Source organism: Onychomys torridus, chromosome 2 (genome assembly GCF_903995425.1).
Source record: "Onychomys torridus chromosome 2, mOncTor1.1, whole genome shotgun sequence".
NCBI lineage: Eukaryota > Metazoa > Chordata > Mammalia > Rodentia > Cricetidae > Onychomys > Onychomys torridus.
The window spans coordinates 72,684,261-72,705,505 of NC_050444.1; the positions used below are offsets into that span (position 1 = coordinate 72,684,261).

Below are 21,245 nucleotides of genomic sequence, written 5' to 3' on the forward strand. Positions count from 1 at the left end.
AACACATATATTTAAGACATCTAAAAGGCTGGAGGAACGGCTCAGTGGTTAAGAGCACTGGCTGCTCTTCCAAAGACCTGGGGTCAACTCACAGCCCCTGTCTGCAACTTCCATTTCAGAGCTTCTGACACCTTCACATAGACATGTATGCAGGCAAAACACCAATGAACATAAAATAAAAATAAATTATACATATAAAAAAGATATCTAAATTGGAATTACCTAATAATGGCGGAGACAAAGCACAACTTAGACATCTCTCACCAACAAAGGAAACCTCTAGTGCTGGGAATGGGTTACATGGAATTAAGAAGTTGGTCAAAGGTGCCCTGTAGAAACCCCCAAGCAACACAGGCTATTGTTTGCTCTCTAAAAACTGACGATAAGGCCCAAATACTGAAGACAACACCAACACAACTCATCAATCACAGAGAAGTCAAGCTGGTGCCTACCTGGGGCCTTCACCCCTCCTTAATAGTATTCATGATATGGAGAGGTACTCTGCACACTACAAGATCAGAAAGGTAAACACTAACCCAGCTATCAAACTTTGGTCTAAAATAGAGACCTGCCTCTAAGATAAGTTGGTACATTAGTGGTATAAAAGTTGTGGGAGTACCAACCACTATCTGATTGGAATTAAAGTCCACTTCATGAGATGGAATCCATGGTCAACATTGCCTGAGTGGCCAAGAACCTGAGATTAGATAGGAAATGGATCTAGGAGACAACCAAATATTACTATCCTGCTAATGGAATGTAGCAACAAGGCCCATAACAACATTCTGCTATACTCATAGATGAATACATTGCTCAGCCATGATCAAAGAAAAGCATCCTCCGGCAGGAGATGGGAACAAATACAGAGACTCACAACTGGACAATGTGCACAGTGAAACCTTGGAACACTCAGGCCCAAAGGGAATGTCTCCATCAAATCCCTCCCCTCAGGGTTCAGGGAAGAGAAAGCAGAAAGATCCTATGAGTCATGGAAGGTACCGAGGAAAACAATGTCTCCAAAACGAACGGGACTGATGCAAATATGAACTCCTAGGACTTGGCAGCATGCACAGGGCCTGCACAGATCTAAGCCAAGTGGGGTCCCCGTGCTGGGAGGCGAAGTAGAAACAATCCCCTATTCCTAACCAAGAAACTATATCCAATTGAAATCTGCCTGCAAAGGACCGATTTTTTTCAGTGAGGTCTCACTGGGTAGAAAAACCACACATAAGGGCAGTCCCCATGACCAGCAATAAATGGCCAACACAAACCAAACTCAATGGTATTCTTAAAAGGGGTTTTGTCTCATAATGTTTGTCTAGACATTTTTAAATCTTACAGATCTTTTCCTTATATATTATGGTTTCTGCTTCTCTCTCTCTCTCTCTCTCTCTCTCTGTATTCAAATGTGTTTCAACATATGTATATTTCTAGTGCCTTTTCTTTGGCTTTTTTCCCTGTCTATTTTGTCCTATTCTGGTTTGTTTTCATCATTTTATTATTATCATTATTATTTTAGAATCCTGCTTTTATTCTAATGAGAGAGAAAGAAAGGGTGTGAATTTGGATGAGTGAGGCTCTAAGCGGAGTTGGGGCCTCTCTCTATGTAATCAGAATGCATGGCATGAAAAATTCTATTTTCAATAAAAATAACTAAGTCAAGCTCTTCCCAACTTAGTATAAATATAATTAACTGTAACACCCTGTTGTTGTTTAAAAAAAAAACAAAGAAAAAAAAAACCTATACACACTGTTGACGGGATCAGCTATTACTAGCACTGTAAAATTAGCAATTGTAGAGAATGCTTTAAGAGCACATACTCTGCAGTTAGGCTGCCTGGGAACAAAATCTGTCACTTGACTTAGAAGTCGTTTAACCTAGTGACTCAGAGTACTCATCTGCACAAAACGAAACGAAAACAAACGAGAACACTATGCCATGTTTGTTGAGGAGTTTTTGACAGCCTTTGAAACACAGCTACCCAATACACAGAACTCTGTAAATGCCAGCTGTCATAAGAAGCTTCAGCAAGATTTCCTGAAACGTTAGGTCAGCCACTGCTTGTCAAGAAACAGCTTTTCGGCACAGGGAATCGTACAGCCATTTGTCTAGCAGCTGCTACCCAACTTCACGTTATTGCAGGCGAAGGGTCCCCTCTGGAAACCTGAGACTTTTCCCCAAAGCCAGCGCCTTCCTGATTAGACTAATTACAGCCTCCATTTCCCAGGAATCCTAGTAATCCGAAGAAAAGGAAGCCTCAGAAGTCAGTTCTGGCCAGCCTGTGTTGCTACAGTGTAACCTCTTCCTAGAAAATCGACCTGGAGGAGGCGGAGCCTGAAGACAGAAGCCTGTGGCCGGAAAGGGCAAGAAAGTGGGCGGGGCCAGGGACGCGCGAGGCCCCGACCAGGAAGACGTGCTGCCCGAGCATGCCTGTCACGAATGTCAGCGCGACCCATCTTCATTTGCACTTTCCATGCCCACAACATTATAACCCCTACCATCCACTGTCGAAAATATTCTTTACTGTCGCCATGTTGTTTCCGTATTTTTACTGGGGTCAAAAGATGAAGCGCTTCAGTCAGGCATATACTAGGCGCCAACAGAGGACGGACGCTTCGGAGGCGGGGTCCTTTGCTCGCGCCGAAATTCAAAGGAACAGTTCCGGCACGGTGGTTGGGCTGCGGCGGATGCTGTCCCCGGGATGGTGGCGTTTGCCAGGTAGCACCCCAGTGCAGGTCGGGTGACCTCGCTCTCCGCCTTCGCGTTGTGTAGGAACGTTGCTGCTTTCCTCGGCCGGGGTGGCTTTGTGGCCGGTGCGTTGTGCGGCCCTTGGCTCTGCCTGGTGTCTAGGCGGGAGATGGGGTGCGGGGGAGGGTGAGGTTCAAGCAAGGACCTCAAGAGATAGAGATCTTGACGATTGTTTATCCTTAAAGTGGATCAGAAAACACTTCGGGGGAGCGAGAAAACACTGAATTTTTTAAAAGAGGCTGTAGAATGGATCCACCTCGTCCTTAAGGTCTGCTAATTACCCCGGTCCTGAGTGTCTTGGGTTCAGAGATTCATGGACGTATGTAGGCAAAGAGCATAGCTAAACTTAGGACGAGTTGGATAGACAGATAAATGCTGCTTCGTGTCTTCCTTTACTGTCATGGAGGAAAAAGGAAGGAGAGGGTGCGTGTGCTTTTACTTAGGGAGAGCCAGAAAGATTCATCTAAGGTGACATTTATGCCAGACGTCTGCAGTTAAAGGGGTATCGATTCCAGTACGAGGAAACCATATTTGTGGCGAGGAGAATGAAATGTGAAATTGCCAATAGTCTTCTTAGAGTGCAGCACAAGCCTAGGAAAGTGGGCAGTAGTGATAAAGATGGTGACTTCCAGGCAGTGGGTAACTGCTGGTTATTTTTAAATCCGAGGAAGCCCTTTTTAGAAATAAAAGTAGTTAGGCAAGTGTGTTTTTCCTGTGCTCTGCATTCCTATGTATTCTTACATATTTACTGTGATTTGGGTTTTTTGGTTTTTGGTTTTTTGTTTGTTTGTTTGTTTGCATCTGCTTATGTGATGTTATTTCTGTTTTATACAGACCTGGCTTGTAACTTGTTGCCCAGAAGAGGCTTACTGGCCCAAGACAGTATAGAAAATGTATGTTAAGTCAATCATTCTCGAAGGATTCAAGTCCTATGCACAAAGGACTGAAGTCAATGGTTTTGACCCCCTCTTCAATGCTATCACTGGTTTAAATGGTAGTGGAAAGTCCAATATATTGGACTCCATCTGCTTTCTCCTAGGCATCTCCAACCTGTCTCAGGTAAAGTGTAAACTTTCTGATTTATGTAAAGTTTGGCGAGGGCATTTTTGTTCATCTTTGGAGACTTGAATTTTTTTTCATTCGCATGTTTGTACTTCATGTGGATTGTGGTATATTTCAGTGTAGCCATTTAAGCAAATACTATTATTATTCCATCCTTTAAATGAGAAGGTAGAAACTTTGAGGCCTTGCCTCAGTTTCCCCCTCTTAAACTGTTGTAGCAACGCCCACACAGTGCTGTCACTTCAGTGTAGTCTCCGTTTAGAGCTTGTACCTGCTCTTCTGCCTTACTGTGCCCTTTCAGGCTGTGCTAATGGATGGGGTAGCTAAGTAAGCTCAGACACTACTTACTTGAGTTTTGCCAATTAACGTTTGCTACATTAGTAAAAATCAATTCAAAATAGAATCAAGGTTTTATTGAAAAAGGTACCTATTATAGGTTATTTATTGTCCGTAGTCCTTGTTTTTCTTGCTGATGGATGTGACTGCCTGTGTTTTACTTAATAATACATAGGTGAGTTTTTCCAAAGCAAGACATGTATTTTTTTTTTCATATTTCTCTATTAAGAAATTTTCTACTCCACATACTATCCACAGATCCCCCCTCCTCCTTCCTCCCACACCTCAGCCCTCTTTCCCAAGCCAGCCCGCATCCCCACATCCCCCAAATTGAGGTCTCCCATGGGGAGTCAGCAGAGCCCAGCACACTGAGCCTAGGCAGGTCCAAGCCCCTTCCCACTGCACCAAGGCTGTGCAAAGTAAGACATGTATTTTTAATGCTGCTTTTGTACAATATGAAGTTTTGTCAATGAACTTTTCTTCTTTAATTATAGGTGCGGGCTTCTAATTTACAAGATCTAGTTTATAAGAATGGGCAGGCAGGAATTACCAAAGCCTCTGTTTCAATCACTTTTGATAATTCTGACAAAAAGCAAAGCCCTTTAGGATTTGAAGCTCATGATGAAATCACAGTAACAAGACAGGTAAGTAGCTGTCAAACATTTCAGTACCTTATATTGTGTGACACTATTTCTGCAGAGGTTTACACATCCCAGATCGGGAACCAACAGCAGACCATAGTATGTATACCCCCAGAGTTCAGCATGATGGACAGTGAATTGTACTAGGGATACGTACAGGATTTGGGGTAGGGGATTACTTCTTAGAGTGTTGGAAATGACTCAAAGACAGCTGTATCATCCAACATGGGTGGCAGCTCACAGAGCTAGGAACCTGTAGGCAGCTCAACAGATTGGAGAGTGTCTTTTCCAGGTATCCCATTTGGTCTAAACATCTCTGAACAGTGCTTCTTATGTAAGGTTAATGGAGCGTAGAGGTGGGCCGTGAGTCTGCTCAGTTCCAGGGATTTCCTGAAGGTTTTAAGTTGTTTATGCCCTCAGTTTTAAGGAGCTTTCCTGCAGGATGGAATGTTTTCACCTCTAGTTAGAAAGAAGAGTCTGTGTCTCAAGGAGTGTCTCACTAAGACCGAATGTTCTTTCTTGGAGGAAATTGCAACATAACACCTTCCAAACGTTTCAAGTCTAATGTGTTGCTTGGCAATATGGTTCAGTACAAGCTGCCTGGGACTATGTTGATGAGCAAATCTTAGGAATACTGACTAGAACCCTAGAATATCTTAGAAAGTCTTGAACTGCAGAATGGTGCTTCTGTCAATAATGAACTATATATTTGATAGTGCCCTTGTAAGATGGAAATGTATCATCCATAAGAGAATGGAAAGACATGTTGAGAGTCTGCATCTCATGTAAGCACTCAGTGATGCTGAGAACTTAAGCTTTGCCAGGTTTAAGTCTTTCTTCCCTGTGAGCACCTCCAGTTACTTAAGCTCTTGCTTTCTATTCTAGTTTTGTAAAGAAATTATTAAAAACTAATCTGAAGTTCAGCAGACGTCTGCTAACTTATTTTTATGCATTAATCTTGGTTCTCTTCAGAGTTCGAAGATGAAATTGGACTTTTTTTGTATATTTCAATATTTAGGTTGTCTACAGGTCTAAATATTTTCTAAGTGGAACCTTACCAGGGCTTTTACTTAAACCTCTTTCCAGGCCCTTCATTAGCCTAATTACTCCCCCACCCCCACCATATAAATTTTTTAGCCTATGTGGCCTCAGATATAGTGAGACAAAGAGAGTTAGAGTAAAAACAGATGTGAACAGAATTAGCATTTCTTAATTTTAAATACTCCACTGGTTTTCTTAGGTTTTCATTTCAATATCCACAACATGACTTGAAGCTGCTCTGAATTTGTTATGTATTCATTACTGCCATTTCTTTTAAAATCATTGTGGGCCTTTCATTAGTCCTTAATTTTTTTTCTTATAGTCAGTGCTTTCAGCTTCTCTGTTTGTTTTAAAATTCTATTTTAACATTTTGTTAATATAGGTTTTTTTTTTTTTATTTTTATCAAGCTTCTGATTTGTTTATTTATTTATTTGGTTAGGGCAGGATAGAATTCAGCTCTTTTAGGTTTTTAGTAGCCATAAACAGCTACTTTTTGGAAATTGTCTCTACATCCCTATTTAATCTACATAATTTTTTTCTATCTTTATTTGGTCATGAGACTGTATTCTTACCTTTTTTTTTTTTTTTGTATAAAATTCTTGTTTTATTTATGGACATATCTCCCAACCTAGTAATCCTGTAAAGAAGGTAAACTAACTTTATTCAGTATTTATTCATTACTGGTGTGTATTGGGGATTCTTGAATACAGTGAGGTGTATATTTTGCAAAACAAGTCTCTCTTAAGTCTTTCAAACTTTGGTAACTGTGACAGTCATACCCTAAATGGAAATTTTGCAATTACAGTAAAATGTGAACAAGACAGGATCTGGAATGTTGTAATGAGCCCGAGCTGAAGTACCATTACTCTCTTTCTTTGAAGTCAGATGCCATTTTAATGAACTCCTTTTAGAGTTTTGTCGAGAATTTATACCAAAATCCATGTGTTTAGCTTTTAGTATCTTCTGTTCCCATTAAAAAGTGAAAGGCAGATAATAACCTCCAAGTGTAGTCAATTTCAGAACATGATCAGGAAAGAAAAACATTTTATACATACTGGAAAAATCAAGTTAGATGTGACCTAGATGAGCTACTTAGTCCAGTGCAAGTTAACAGGCTTGTGCAGTTACATGAACTAGTTAGTGAAAGTACCTGAGTTGTCCTAACCTGAATTAGTGTTCCTTTTGACCGTGACACACATCTTCCACTATTTACTCAGGATTAGATGTGCCATTACATGCAGAATAGTGCAAGGTAATAGATCTTGTCATTTATCATTTTGGTAAAAAAATGTTTCTTTATCTTAAAGGTTGTTAAATACTTCCTTTTAGGTGGTTATTGGTGGCAGAAATAAATACCTAATCAATGGAGTGAATGCCAATAACGCCAGAGTCCAGGATCTCTTTTGTTCTGTGGGCCTGAATGTTAACAACCCTCACTTCCTCATCATGCAGGTATCTTGTTGGGATTGTTTTGTATCTTTTGTAATGGTTTTACTTTTGTTTTTCATTTTTATGTAGGAGAATCGTGGGGTTTTTATATATCTGTTTTCTGTGTCTATTTTTATTTGTATTTTCTGTTGTGTGATGCTTTTTTTCAGTTAATTTTATAAGTGAAGACAATATCAGATAAGTTAAAAAAAGTGTCAGGTTTTTATAGCTGACAGGATGGAACACCCCTCTCCCCCAAAAAAAAGTCAGAGGAAGAAAGACTTTTCATTGAGGTTTCCAAGGTTTCTTCCCCATTGTTGACCAGCTCCATTGCTGTTTGCCTAAGGTGAGGCTGAAGTATCCCAAATGGAACCCCATGGCCAAGTCAAGTTGCTTAACCTCATGGGTTCAAGGAGCAAAGAGAGATGTGCCTTAGAAACCCAGTTTCTTGGGGCTCGAGAGATGGCTCAGAAGAGCTAGCTTCTCTTCCAGAGGTCCTGAGTTCAATTCTCAGCAACCACATGGTGGCCCAAAACTTTCTATAGTTCGATCTGGTGTTCTTTTTTGGCATGTAGGCAGAACACTGTATACATAATAAATAAATAAGTATTTAAAAAAGAAAGAGAGACAAACCCAGTTTCTCAAGTGAGACCTCCACTTTCATAGTTTCTTTTTTTTTTTTTTAAATGTGGAGCTGAGGATCGAACCCAGGGCCTTGTGCTTGCTAGGCAAGTGCTCTACCACTGAGCTTAATCAACCGGATGACTTTCATAGTTTCTAACCTCACAGTCCAGTGATAGCTACATCAGTGGATTAGTCCATTGATTAGGTCAGTGTTGTCATGATTGAATCTTGTCCCTAAAGCCCCACCTCTGAATGTTTCATTGAGGATGACACCTTCAGCTCTTAAACTCTGGGGGAATACTTGATATCAGCACCATAGAATTGTTACTTTATAAATGTCTAGTTTTAAAGCATTTTAATATTTCAAGGGTAAACTGAATAATGTCCTTCAGAGACTTAAGCAAGAGAAAAGTAAAGTTACATGCTAACATTATTTTATTTGGTTCATCTAACTATCCATTAAGAGAGTCAAAGCAAGTGCCAAAGTCAGGATCCTGATGGGACCATGGGGTTGTCCATTTTATGTTGTGATAAGGGAATAGCACAGACTGAATGATTTCTAAACAAAAGAATTCTTTTTAATTGGGTCATGTTTATTGCAGGACAATGAACATGGCACAAGTATACAAGGACAAGAGAATGAGGGAGCAAGCATGGCCGAACTCACTTTTTATTATGTCCTTAGTAAACAGCAGCCCACTCTAAATATCATTCATTTCTTCACTAGCCATTTATTACTACATCCCATCTCCCAGCATCATCACATAGATGATTAAGTCCATAATGCATGAATTATGAGGAACATATCCAAACTATCTAAAATAAAACTGTATTCACTACAATCTGGCTTCAAAGCTGAGAGCTTACTTTCAACTGACTCTAAATTATGACTTGTAGTCTGAGGCCAGGATAAATAGGCTTTGGTTTGGGAAGAGAATATAGTTGATGATTTCCTGCCGCTGGGAAAAATACAGTTCCACTTTAGGCCTGGAGTCAGGTGATCTGCTTTCAGAAGATAGATTGCAGGGTTTAGAAAAATAATCAAGAAATGCTTAATAAGCCCACAAGTCTAGTTTAGAATCTCTACTTATACATTTTTTTACTCACCCTTTCAGGAGTAAATGTCCTGAATTGACCCTGTGTAATTTGTATCACTTAGTAACTGAATTTGTGTCATGTGATGAGTGAGTTCCCGCAGCTTCCATTGAATGACCTACTGAGTTGATGTTTCTTTTATAGCTCATTGTAGTTAAACTAAATTTGTTGCTTTCTTTTCAGGGCAGAATTACAAAAGTATTAAATATGAAACCACCAGAGGTAAGAGTATTATTTATAAACAACAATCTGTTTATTACAGGCAAAGTGGTTTTAAAAGTAGTTTCTTATATTAAATTTTTTGGAAGCCTTGTCTGGGAATGATTAGAAAAATAGCTTAATATTTAGCACTGTGTTCATAGTTAAAAGATCCTGACTGTGTAACACAGTATAGCTAACTAGTCTTCTATGTGGGGATGAATTACCAAGGAAAAACCTGATAGAAAAAATGTATATGAAATTAGCTTCTTTTCTAGAAAACATGAGGTGGGGCAAACGACTTATAACCGCCTTGAAAGTAGTTGGTGCAATGAGATGAACTTTTTACTCAAGAGTCTGTAATCAACATTACTACACTATTTAAATAAGGTCAAGTCTACTTTCACTAAGGTAATGTCTTAGCGAGAATTACTAATTTAAAACCCGGCAAACTTGGACAAATCATAATGAATTCCAGGAAAGAAATGATCCTCTGCAGATGGGGATTGAAGATGATTAGGAACTTTGTAAAAGGTGCTGGCATGCATTTGCATTGCTTTGTTTAGTTACTAGTGGTGGCACAAGATACTGCCCTCGTTCTGAATAGAGAAACGGAAGCATAAAGTTACTTGTCACAACTTGTCACTAATGCATGTGCCATAGACATTAAGCATATATGCCATGCTTCAGCCATGGAATAAAATAGTTGAAGTCCAACTTAAAACAGTTTTAAGAGCAAGCTTAAAACATAAAAAACTTCCTTTTTTTTAATTGCCTGTTTTAGACTTGTATCAGGTATATAGGAAGAATCAGTAGCTTCAGTTTCAGAAGAGATAAACATTGGGAAATTAGTGTAACAGAAGGCTTGATTCAGAAATAGGAGTGAAGCCATAAATATTTCTTCAGTTAAGTGCCATGGTTAACTTTTATAGGTGGGTGTATATTACTTAGTAAAATTCTATTGAGGTCAATGTAGTGGTATAATTAATGTTAAATTCCAGTGAGACACATTGCTTTGAATTCTTAATACAATTGTCATTCCAGATATTATCCATGATTGAAGAAGCTGCTGGAACCAGGATGTATGAGTACAAAAAAATAGCTGCCCAGAAAACTATAGAAAAAAAGGAGGCCAAGCTGAAAGAAATAAAAACGGTAATTAAATAGACATGAAACAGTTTTGGAGAAGAATATTTCGTTTGGAGTTTATGCTGTAAAGCGAGTAAATGTTGCTCTTGGTTCTCTTCTCCATAGTCTTTCGCTTAGATGTATTTTCTATTGATACTTGACCTACTGAAAATATTGCCTGCCTTTTGTTTTCCAGATATTGGAAGAGGAGATTACTCCAACTATCCAAAAATTAAAAGAGGTATATACTATATGTTTGATATATAGTTAGGATGGTCCTCAATATTGCTGACAGATCCTAAGTTACATAAATACTGCAGAAGTGTCTACCATTTCTTGGGAATTTTTTTGTGGGATGAAATACATTCAAATTAGTACTTGATAATGTAACCTTCTACTTGCAGTAGGTATGTATTTCCTTTCTAAGTCAAAATGATATTAGAGAATAATCTTCATAATCTTGGATATAATATTTGCAGCCTCAGGCATAAAACTGGTGATGTTTAAGTGGGAAAAAAGTATTTGTAAAGCACATTGTTTTTGAAGATGTGCCCACTTAAGACTTACTAAGTACTCATTGAAATTTGGTATTTCTTAATTCTTGATAATGTAGATAATTTGGAAAAGCTGAAAAATTGTGATCCGAAGGCACCTCCCTTTTCATTAGTAGCAAACAATAGATTAGAAATATAAACCTAGCCTTTGGACCCCTATTTTGACACAGTCTTTCTAAATCTGGTAGCAGGGAGAGGCCGTGAAGCTACTGTGAATTTTTCTTTATCTGCAGCTTCTAGAGTTTAGTTGCTATGTTGCTTCAGTGAGTCCTCATGTGAATTAGCTGGGTCACTAATGTGCAAGCAAGTTGTAGTACTTGAAAGTTCTGTAGGAATCATAGTGATACTGTGGCAAATACATTAAACAGTGTGTCCCAGTGGGTATATGCACTTTATAGACTTATACTGCCAGTTGATAAACCTTGGAGACACTTTTCCTTATTAATCTCAGCTGCTGCTCAATCATAATTTAAAAAACAAAAACAACAAAAAAAAACAATGGCCATATAGGATTCTTTAGAGATGGGATAATGCTGTCTTAAAAGCCAAAGTTCTGAGGTTAAAGTTGCTAACAATTTAAAGGGATGTCATTAAAGACAAAAAGATTTCAGATCATATAAAGAGAAATTTGATCCAAGTGTGCTGTAGTGAGATTCTCCCTAAATTTGTTTTAAGAGTATGAAATTTGAATTATTACTTACTATAATTTTTCTTTCAGGAAAGATCTTCATACTTGGAGTACCAAAAAGTAATGCGAGAAATAGAGCACCTGAGTCGTTTATATATTGCTTACCAGTTTTTGTTGGCTGAAGATACCAAGGAGCGCTCAGCTGAGGAACTAAAGGAAATGCAGAATAAAATATTAAAGCTTCAAGAAATACTATCAGAGAATGAAAAAAAAATAAAGGCTCTCAATTGTGAGATAGAAGAATTGGAGAAAAGAAAAGAAAAGGTCAGAACAAATAAATTAGATAAACACTCTAGAAAAACTATAGCATAACTAGAATTCACTGGGCAATGTTTTCCACATTGGTTTGTTAATCTAAAAACAGTGATATAACTTATAAAAGGTTAGTATAGCATAGAAATCACAGGAGAAAATTGTAACATTAGCACATTAAGTGATGTGAGTTGTGTACATTTGATTGTAGGAAACTGGTGGCATACTCCGATCTTTGGAGGATGCTTTTGCAGAGGCTCAGCGAGTTAATACTAAGTCTCAAAGTGCATTTGACCTCAAGAAGAAAAACTTGGCCAGTGAAGAAACAAAACGCAAAGAGCTAGAAAAAAACCTGGTTGAGGTAAGCAAATAGAACTTATTTCCAGTAATGCTCATTTGTCTATGTTATGAATTATGCACATGGGACCAGAGGGTATTCTGCTGTGCAGGGAAACATGCTGGCATGCTGGGCAGATGCTGTGGTGGGCTGGTGGGTGATCTACACCATTTGGGCATTGTGGCAGGGTAGTAGGTGGACATTCACATCCCAGACACTGTATCCACGCAGAAATGGGTTATTATAATAGAGAGATGAAGAGAAGACAGGAAAGGGGGGTTGTCGAGGAGTGCACACCTCATGGGAGTTGAGGGGGTGGGGGAGGAAGGGGAGGGTTTTTTTCCTTTACGTCAGTCAGGACACAAGGTGGCCCCAAGGAGCAGGTCAGAATATTAACAGTCTAACTTGAGACAATTAGGAAGCTGTTTTTAGCTCCGTCTTAGAATCTTTTTCCTCAGGTTTTAGGTGGAAACTCTTGCAAACACGTTGGGCACCATTTGTAGTTAGAGTTTTCCTGCCTGGCCCACAGTCAGGACAAATCTCTCTTACCCGCCAGTCCCACAGTCGCTCAGACCCAACCAAGAAAGCACACAGAAACTTACATTGTTTAGAAACTGTATGGCTGTGGCAGGCTGCTTGTTATCTACTTCTTCTCTCTTAAATTAACCCATTTCTGTTAGTCTATACTTTGCCACATGGCTTGTGGCTTACTGGTGTCTTTACATGTTGCTTTTCATGGCGGCAGCTGGTGGTGTCTCTCTCCAGCCTTCTACTTCCCAGAATCCTCTTCTCTCTTGTCCCGCCTATACTTCCTGCCTAGCCACTGGCCAAACAGCATTTTATTTGTACAGAGCGATATCCACAGCACTCTATTCTGTCCATATTTAGTGTCTGCTATAAGGTAAGTATAGTTGTTTGAGTCAGGAATACAAAAGTTGGGAAAAATGATTTAAAAAGAAAAAAATCTCTCCCTTTTGGGTCCAATTGGGGAAATGGTAATTAAAATATGAAGCTTGTTGTACAGTGATAACTGATTTGGTATAAACAATCAAACAAATAAAGTGAGAAAAGTATAGATGTAAGGGAAGTGTGCCAGTAAATGTTCTGAAGGCCAAGTGAGATCCTAATTATAGTGTGGTCACATGGTATAGATTGATAGCAGAAAACTACGTGAGTGAGACTAAATTATCTCTTTTCCTTTTTGAGGCAAGGTCTTAACTTCCTAGCACAGACTACTCAAAGGATCGTGAACTTCTGGTCTCCTAATTGTACCTCCCCAATGATAGGATTACAGGAGTACACTGTCAGGGCAAGTATGTGGGCCTCATTCCATGCTAAGGCAGAACTCTACCAACTGAGCTGCATTCATCGTCACCTCCACCGCCTTCCTTATTCATTTTATTTGTTTTTGAAGCCTCTCACTTTGTACTCCAAGCTATTCTGAAAATTCCTTATGTACTGAAGACTGATCTCAGATCTGTTGTGATTCTACTGCATTAGCCTAGTGATTTCTGAGATGTGATGCATCATGCCCAGTGAATAAAAATTATTCTTAAGATACATTTCCTTGAAAAGAAAAGAATGGAGCTACTAACTGGTAATATAGGAGAATTTGGAAGAGGAGCTTGACTTTACTTGGAATAATTAATAAAATGTACACTGGTGGTAAAAACCTAGTGGTTGCATATAGTAATTCAGACTTCTAATCCCAGTGCTCAAGAGGGTGAGATACAAATTTGAGATCAGTTTTGGCTTCAATATGAGACACTGTCTAAAGAACAGCAAAAAAAAAAAAAAAAAAAAAAAACCCAAAAACCAAAAAAATGGGAAAAAACATTGATGATTAAGAAACAGATGGGAGAAGGATAAATGAGTGTAAATTTAGAGGAGGCGGACTTTGCAAGGGCTGGTAATGAATAGGTCATCCATATACAAGAAGTCAGTTATCTAGTCTCAATAGGGGATGTGTGTGATGGAGCACATGAGTTTTTCAAGGATGATCCCATTGGGTGACTAAAAGTAGTCATCACTACTTTAAAGTATGAAAACAAAATATTCTTCATACTGTCCTATCAGATACTTTATATATAATCTATAAATACAAGTGATAATTTTTTAAGTAAAATATCAAAGCAGGGTTAGTGTGTTATAGCAGTTACATTTGTGGTACCCAGCAGAAATCGTTCTTTTTTTTTTTTAAATCAGGTTTATTAAGGCTTCAATGTGCAGGCCTCTGCCTTGCTCTTAGCTCATTTCCCCCTTATTTTTGCATGCTTCTTTAGCTTCAACACAAGAGTTACTGACTGCTACATTTTTTGTCTCCTTTTCTGTATCCTTTATTTTTGATCTGTAAATGTTGGCATGCCCCAGGCTAGTGCATAGACATCTTCTGTTTATACTCGCTTCTTAGGAGAATTCTATTCCTATAGCTTTAAATATAGTCAAAAATTTCATGCTTTCAAATCCAAGCCCAACTTGACTCCTTCCATGAACTCTGTGAAACAGTTTGTGTACTGGTTGTCTGGTTATCAGCTTGTTTGGAAAGTCTGTTAAGACAGAGTACACAGACATAAGATAATTTGTGAGGCTAGCTCAGTTTTATTACTTTAGTTAAAGAAGGTCAACAACAGTCTAGAATTTGTGAGCTGATTTCTCAAACTCAGCTAAATTTTTGCAGGGAAGATAGAATACCTTCTGCATCATAGTCCCTGGACCTCAGAAAGCCGCCTGCCCTGGGTTTTATGTCCCAAGATTATTTGAGGTGCTACACTAGATTGAGGATGGCCAGTTGCTGGAAGAGGACTGGAATACCAGTCCCTTCATAAGTCAGGATGTTACATTACCAGCAAGTTCTACAGCCGTCCACTGAGTCCATAAGCCAGAAGAGGAAATTTCAGTTAGTTCAGGGCAGGCTAGAAAGCTATTCTGTGTTCTCTCCTGAGTCCTAGATAAATCCCCTTAGCAAAGCCGCTAGTCCATTTCCTTTGCCTAATTAGAGCCGAAGTCTGGAGGAAGAGGTTTGTCTCATTAGGTATAACACTTTGCTAGATACACAATGCATCTTTGTTGAGCCTCAGCCAGAACGAATGTAAAGAGACCCAGGAGTCACATGCAAGATAGAAACCATCCTGCCTGCATAGAGCAGTGACGTGGCCCAGATGCTACTAGTCCAAGTACTGTTACAAAGAAGAGGTCCGAAAGCAAGTTGGAGGGCTGACTTCAAAGCTAAAGGTGTTAGTAGTTGTTGATGTAAAAACTATAGCTCTCATTATTTCTTTGGGTGGGTGGGTGGTGGGTAGGTGGATAGGTGGGGTTCCTTCTGTGTAGCCCTGGTTGTCCTAGAACTGGCTCATTATAACAGACTGACCTCCAACTCTGGGGATCCACCTTTCTCTACCTTCCAAGTGCCGCACACCCTGCCACAGCTCTCATTTTTAAAGGGAATACAAAATAATTTATTCTGGAGGTATTTTGAGTGACCATGGCCTGGGAACACAGGTTTAGGTTACCCCAGATTCCATGTTCCAACGTGGAAGCAGTTTCATGGGGTTTTTTTTGTTTGTTTGTTTGTTTTTGTGGTGGTATTGTGTTCCCCAAAATATTGTGCACCCTAATAAACTTATCTGGGGTCAAAGAACAGAACAGTCACTAGATACAGAGGCTAGAAAATGGTGGCACTCACGCCTTTAATCCTAGCATTCCAGAGGCAGAAATCCCTCTGGATCTCTGTGAGTTCAAGGCCACATTGGAAATAGCCAGGCATGGTGACACATGCCTTTAATCCCAAGAAGTGAGCCTTTAATCCCAGGAAGTGATGACAGAAAGCAAAAAGGTATATAAGGCATGAAGACCAGGAACTAGAGCTGGTTAAGCTTTTAGGCTTTTGAGCAACAAACAGTTCAGCTGAGATTCATTCTGGATGAGGACTCAGGCTTCCAGTGTGAGGAAACAGGATCAGCTGAGGAACTGGCAAGATGAGGAAACTGGCTTGTTCTGCTTCTCTGATCTTCCAGCATTCAACCCAATACCTGGCCCTGGGTTTATTTTTATTAATAAGACCTTCTAAGAATTCATGCTACAGTTTTTATAGTTTTACAGAACATATAAGTCATAAATCAAGACAAGGTTTAAAATACATTGGGGGGTACACTAGGGAGGCAGGTATAATGAGATCGGGGAGCTGTTCTATTAGCCTAGGATGCTATCTGAAGACACTCTTAGCTCTTGGATTGGCAGAATCTAGTATTCTGGTATGTTAATAGCTTCTAAGAGGTTCTTAATTATTCTCAGAGGTGTTAGTTCAGATAGAATGGGGTAAGGCCTGGCTGTTCCAGAGGCTAAAACTAGCCCAAGATAAAGCAATCAGTCTCTGAACCTACCAAATTCTAATCTCCTCTGTACTGAAATTCCAGTCAATCCAAATTCTAATCTCCTCTGTACTGAAATTCCAGTCAATCCATTAGTCTCTGCAGACTCACACTCCTTGGAGGGTTGGGGGAGGGGATTGTTCACAGTCAGACTTAGCTTCTTTTCAGGAATTTCCAGTCAAACATCACTCTTTTCAGTTGGGCTAGCAAGAAGTTTACAGGAGTGCTGTTGTTGTAAATGTAGGTTTTGAGGAAATTGAAAGATTGCAATGGGCTACCAATACTATGAGAGTGGTGAAAAATCAGCTGCCATGATCTGCCACAAGTATTTTACCATTCTTTTAAGAACACTTGACTGCTTTGTATAGCAAACTGTGGGAGCCAGTTTTTGGGTTCCTGGTGGCTTTACCCAGCAGGTCTGCATAGAGGATGATAGGGCCACGGGCCTGAGTGCAGGTGTCTGAGATGGTCTGCACTTGGCTGTGCTGGGGGAGGAGGTCTTTGCTCCACCCCTTTGGCATCTCTATAAATACCATGGGACAGAGACAGTCGGGCCCCGTTGGAATAGGTTCCAGGCCCTCTTGAGGCTATCCTGTGTTTTCTGTTTATCACCGCATTATAAATCCTTCTATCTAATATTTCCTGCTGCTCACACTCAAGAAAACTCTGGAGAGCCTGTGGGGTTGGTGGGTAAACGCCCCACAGCAAACTGATTTATACCTCTGGGTATGTCCCCAGTACACCTAGCATATAGCTGTAGGCTCCTAACCTAGTGGTGCATCACACTCAGGGTCAGACCTTGAGATACCCCTAGCATACCCATTGTACAGGATTCCATTATGTACCAGCTCCAAGCATGACGTAAGCCATCCCATGGTTTGCATAGGCTCCAGTCAGCATGCATGGAGGTTGAAGAAACATCTAATTACATTGGGCTTATCAGACTCCCAAGGTTTTAAAAGCAGTGTCCATACCCTAACTTGTTCAGTGCTTTGAACAGCCCTGTTCAAAATTGGCAGCTTTACTAAGAACCAGAACACCAGTTTTCTGAATAGATTGTACCAATGCAAACACGTTTATTTAGACTGAATCTAGGATACTTCTTGGAGATTTGGCCCAAGTGGTGGTGGCAGTCAGCCTGTTGGGATACTTTAGTCTCCATGCCTGGAAGGAAGGCCTTTCTAACTAGAGGGATTGTCCTGATGTATTGTAACAGGGTGGCTTGTAACCATGTAGCTAAGTATGGCCTTGGACTTTCCCCTTGTCTTCACTTTCCCAAATGCAGGAGATATAGGTGTGTTTCACCATTCCTGGTTATGTGGTCCTAGGGATTAAGTGTATGAGGCTTTCAGTTCGCACAGTTATGTCTGTGTGATCATGGTTTTTGTTGAATAGCCTGTTGGTCCACGGGAAATTTATGTGGCATGAAGTGAGTATATATCACTGTTGAGGTGTGAATCCTCTCAGACTGTGATGGTTTTCTGTTCCATATGCAGCCAAAATTACAATGCAAATAATATATTCTGCAGTGGGAACTAGGGCCACTGGCACCCAAAGTGGCCCAAAGGGCCCCACTCAAAACAAAGATGCACTGCGTTCATCTCATGATCTGGTGTTATCATCATAACTTTCTAAGAAAGTCTTGAAAAGTGAATCCCTTTTTTTTTTTTTTTAAATCTCATCTTGACAGGAGTAACAGTGCCACTGTCCACTGTCTTAGTTTCTTACTGTTTTTTATAGACTATTCCCAGAAAGCAACCTAAAGGAAAAGGGTTTTATTCTTGCTCACAGTTGAAGGGAAGCTACACCAGCAAGCAGTTGAACTGACTGCTCTCATTGCTCTCAGTCCTGAAGCAATTAGTGTTGAATGCTGTGCTCATCTCCCTCTTCCCTCTTTGTGCAGTCAGAATGCCAGCTCCACGCGGGATGGCAACTGAGGGACCTCAGGAAGCACCCTGACGAGGGACTTAGACACTGAGTGAAGTGGGCTTTCCCTAGAGTGATGGGAGAGGCTGTGTTAAGGCGTTAAAGGATAGATTCCTAATGGGGGAAAGGGATTAGAACACAGCCTTTGGAAGTTGCATTACCAGCACATTCTGCAGTTAAAATTTTAAGAACTTCATCTAACTGGGGAATGAACTGGGTCAGTTCAAAGCTATCTGGAGAATTGTCCTTTAATTATATTCTCGTTTTTTCCAGCACTTAATATTTTTTACCTGAGTAACTAACAAAGTCTAATAATTTACCACATCCACAATGGAAGTCTTTATGACTTCCATTTATTTTTTTCCCACCAATGCTGAATTGTGCACACTCATTATTTAGGCCAGAGAGCCTCAAAGTGACTGCGATCTCCCGTCTCCGTCACTGAAAGTTCACTTGAGCTCTTCCTTCCAGTAGGGCTATTGCAGTACCGGCCTATTAGTCGCTCTGCTTTTACTCTGGCCACTCTGCAGTTTGTTCTCTACAGAAACTAAAATATAAGTTGTCAAACATTTCAAAGTCATATCTGATTGAGTCAGATGTTTATCACAGCCTCCTGTATGCTTCACACTATGACGTCTGGTTCCTTTCATAGTCTCCCTCCTCCAACCCCAGTTACTCAAAGTCCTGTCTTCAGTATGGTGCTGACTGCTGACATGTTCAGCCTTCATTTAGACTTCGGCTCAAATGTCATGCCATACAGGTTTTTGTTCCTAAAATAGCGGCTCCTACTACTTCATGTCTCCTGACCTTCCCATATTTTACCATATTTTCTGCCTTAGAATAGAGACTCTCTAAACACAGGTTTTTAAAGTCGTGGAACAGTATCCAGTATATAGTAAGTACCTAGTAAATAGTAGATGAATCACAGATAATAAAGTGGCCCAAAGTATCTGGCCATGTTTCTGTAAATAAGATCTTTTTCTCCTTAGTTAGAATCTTGTCTACTGTAAGATAGCTAATTACTATTATTTAATTCAGTATTAGCAGTACTTACTCTGCAGTGCTTGAATCTTATGCCACTGTGTAAAATATTTTTGTATATATTTTCTTAATCCAAAAACTTTTAAACTTGGTGTTGGGTGGCTATTGTTTTACTTTTATAGATTTCAGAACTGACTTTTAGCTTTCTTAAGTGATTTATTTAATATGTAGTAACTTTATCCCGTTTTCTCCTGGATTTATTGTTCCATATGGAAAGAAAATATTATATAGGTGTCACATACCCAAAACAGTGAGTTACGAAGTAAGAATTTGAAGTAATGACAGTTAATTACGTTTCTTATTATGCCCCCTCAAACTGCTATGAACTTTAATAACCAAGTAAATTGAAGTTTCTTAAAAAATATTTTTTCATTTTAACATTTTCCCCAAAGGACTCTAAAACATTAGCAGCAAAGGAAAAAGAAGTTAGAAAGATAACAGATGGGCTGCACAGCCTTCAAGAAGCGAGTCACAAAGATGCTGAAGCCTTGGCCGCCGCACAGCAGCACTTCAATGCTGTTTCTGCTGGTTTGTCCAGTAATGAAGATGGAGCGGAAGCAACTCTGGCCGGTCAGATGATAACCTGTAAAAACGACATAAGTAAAGCTCAGACTGAGGCCAAGCAGGTACGTACAGACACTGAGCATGAGTGGGGACGGCTGCAGTGTTTGAGAAGCTACCTTTCACAGTATGCTTTGGGTTGCTACAAAATCTTGAAAATAATTAGTTGAATGTGAAGGAATTTTTTAATGTACATGTCCAATCTCTAATATGGAAAATCTCACGTTGTTCATTGTTAAATATTGGTAACCTTTGATTGTCAAGAGCTGTAATTTGATAAATGCTTTGCTGTTAAGTGAAGGGGCCACCTTTAAAAGATTTATTTGGAAACATTTGTATGTTTTATTAATTAATTCTAATCAGTTTAAAACATTTGTATTTGCAAATATTTGTATTTTTCATTTAGAAATGACAGGCACAAAGTTTAGTTTATAAGAACTCAATACTATAAAAGTTTTAAATTGTCTTTTTATAAACTTCCTCTGAAGAAATTAGTAAAAATGAATCTGTCACCATTCAATATGAGATTTTGGCATTAAATTTCTGTTAGTGTACCTTCCCTTTTCTGTATTGTCTTGTACAGCTTCTTTGCTGTTGATAGACAGGACTCACAAAGATATGCAAATAAGGTTAGAAACACATGAGTTGAAAAGGAAGAGATCCAAATAGTGGTATGCAACCGTCGGGTATATTTTTAAGTAGCTACTGCGAGTTATTCTCTCATCAAATTTCTCAACTTTGTTAATAATGTCATACTTTATGAATATTAAAAACACGTTTATACTAAATTACTCATTAATGTTTTTAAGACAAGAATACAGAGAAGTGATTCCCTTTTTGAGTATTAATCCACAAGACTACCCAGTTCTATTTTCAGTTCTGAGGTCTCCATGTTAAATTCGTTTGAAAGTCTAGCTGTTGAGTTGCTCAGGCTGTCTGCCTTCATAGTCTGTTACACCCTTCTGTCACAGGCGCAGATGAAGTTGAAACATGCCCAACAAGAACTAAAGAGTAAGCAAGCAGAAGTTAGGAAGATGGATAGTGGCTACAAGAAGGATCAAGAAGCTTTTGAAGCTGTAAAGAAAGCTAAGGAAAAACTTGAAACTGAAATGAAGAGACTAAATTATGAAGGTTTGTCTTAAGTGATTTAAGCTCAAATCATTAGGAGGTTTTTATACATAGAAACTAACAAAGGAAATAAGTTTTTTAACCTACT

The 21,245-nt window shown here is 39.4% G+C and overlaps 1 protein-coding gene across 1 annotated transcript in view; it reads left to right on the forward strand.

The window, feature by feature from the left end:
* Positions 1 to 2,648: 2,648 nt before the first annotated feature.
* The window catches only part of Smc2 (structural maintenance of chromosomes 2), a 48,753-nt gene continuing 30,156 nt past the window's right edge, over positions 2,649 to 21,245 (forward strand). The window contains exons 1-11 of the mRNA XM_036179385.1: positions 2,649 to 2,814; positions 3,584 to 3,808; positions 4,642 to 4,791; positions 7,160 to 7,282; positions 9,161 to 9,199; positions 10,220 to 10,330; positions 10,500 to 10,544; positions 11,576 to 11,809; positions 12,009 to 12,158; positions 19,861 to 20,094; positions 21,001 to 21,160. Of these exons, the coding sequence (XP_036035278.1) occupies positions 3,641 to 3,808; positions 4,642 to 4,791; positions 7,160 to 7,282; positions 9,161 to 9,199; positions 10,220 to 10,330; positions 10,500 to 10,544; positions 11,576 to 11,809; positions 12,009 to 12,158; positions 19,861 to 20,094; positions 21,001 to 21,160 (1,414 nt within the window). The 5' untranslated portion in view covers positions 2,649 to 2,814; positions 3,584 to 3,640. The remainder of the gene's footprint in view (positions 2,815 to 3,583; positions 3,809 to 4,641; positions 4,792 to 7,159; positions 7,283 to 9,160; positions 9,200 to 10,219; positions 10,331 to 10,499; positions 10,545 to 11,575; positions 11,810 to 12,008; positions 12,159 to 19,860; positions 20,095 to 21,000; positions 21,161 to 21,245) is intronic.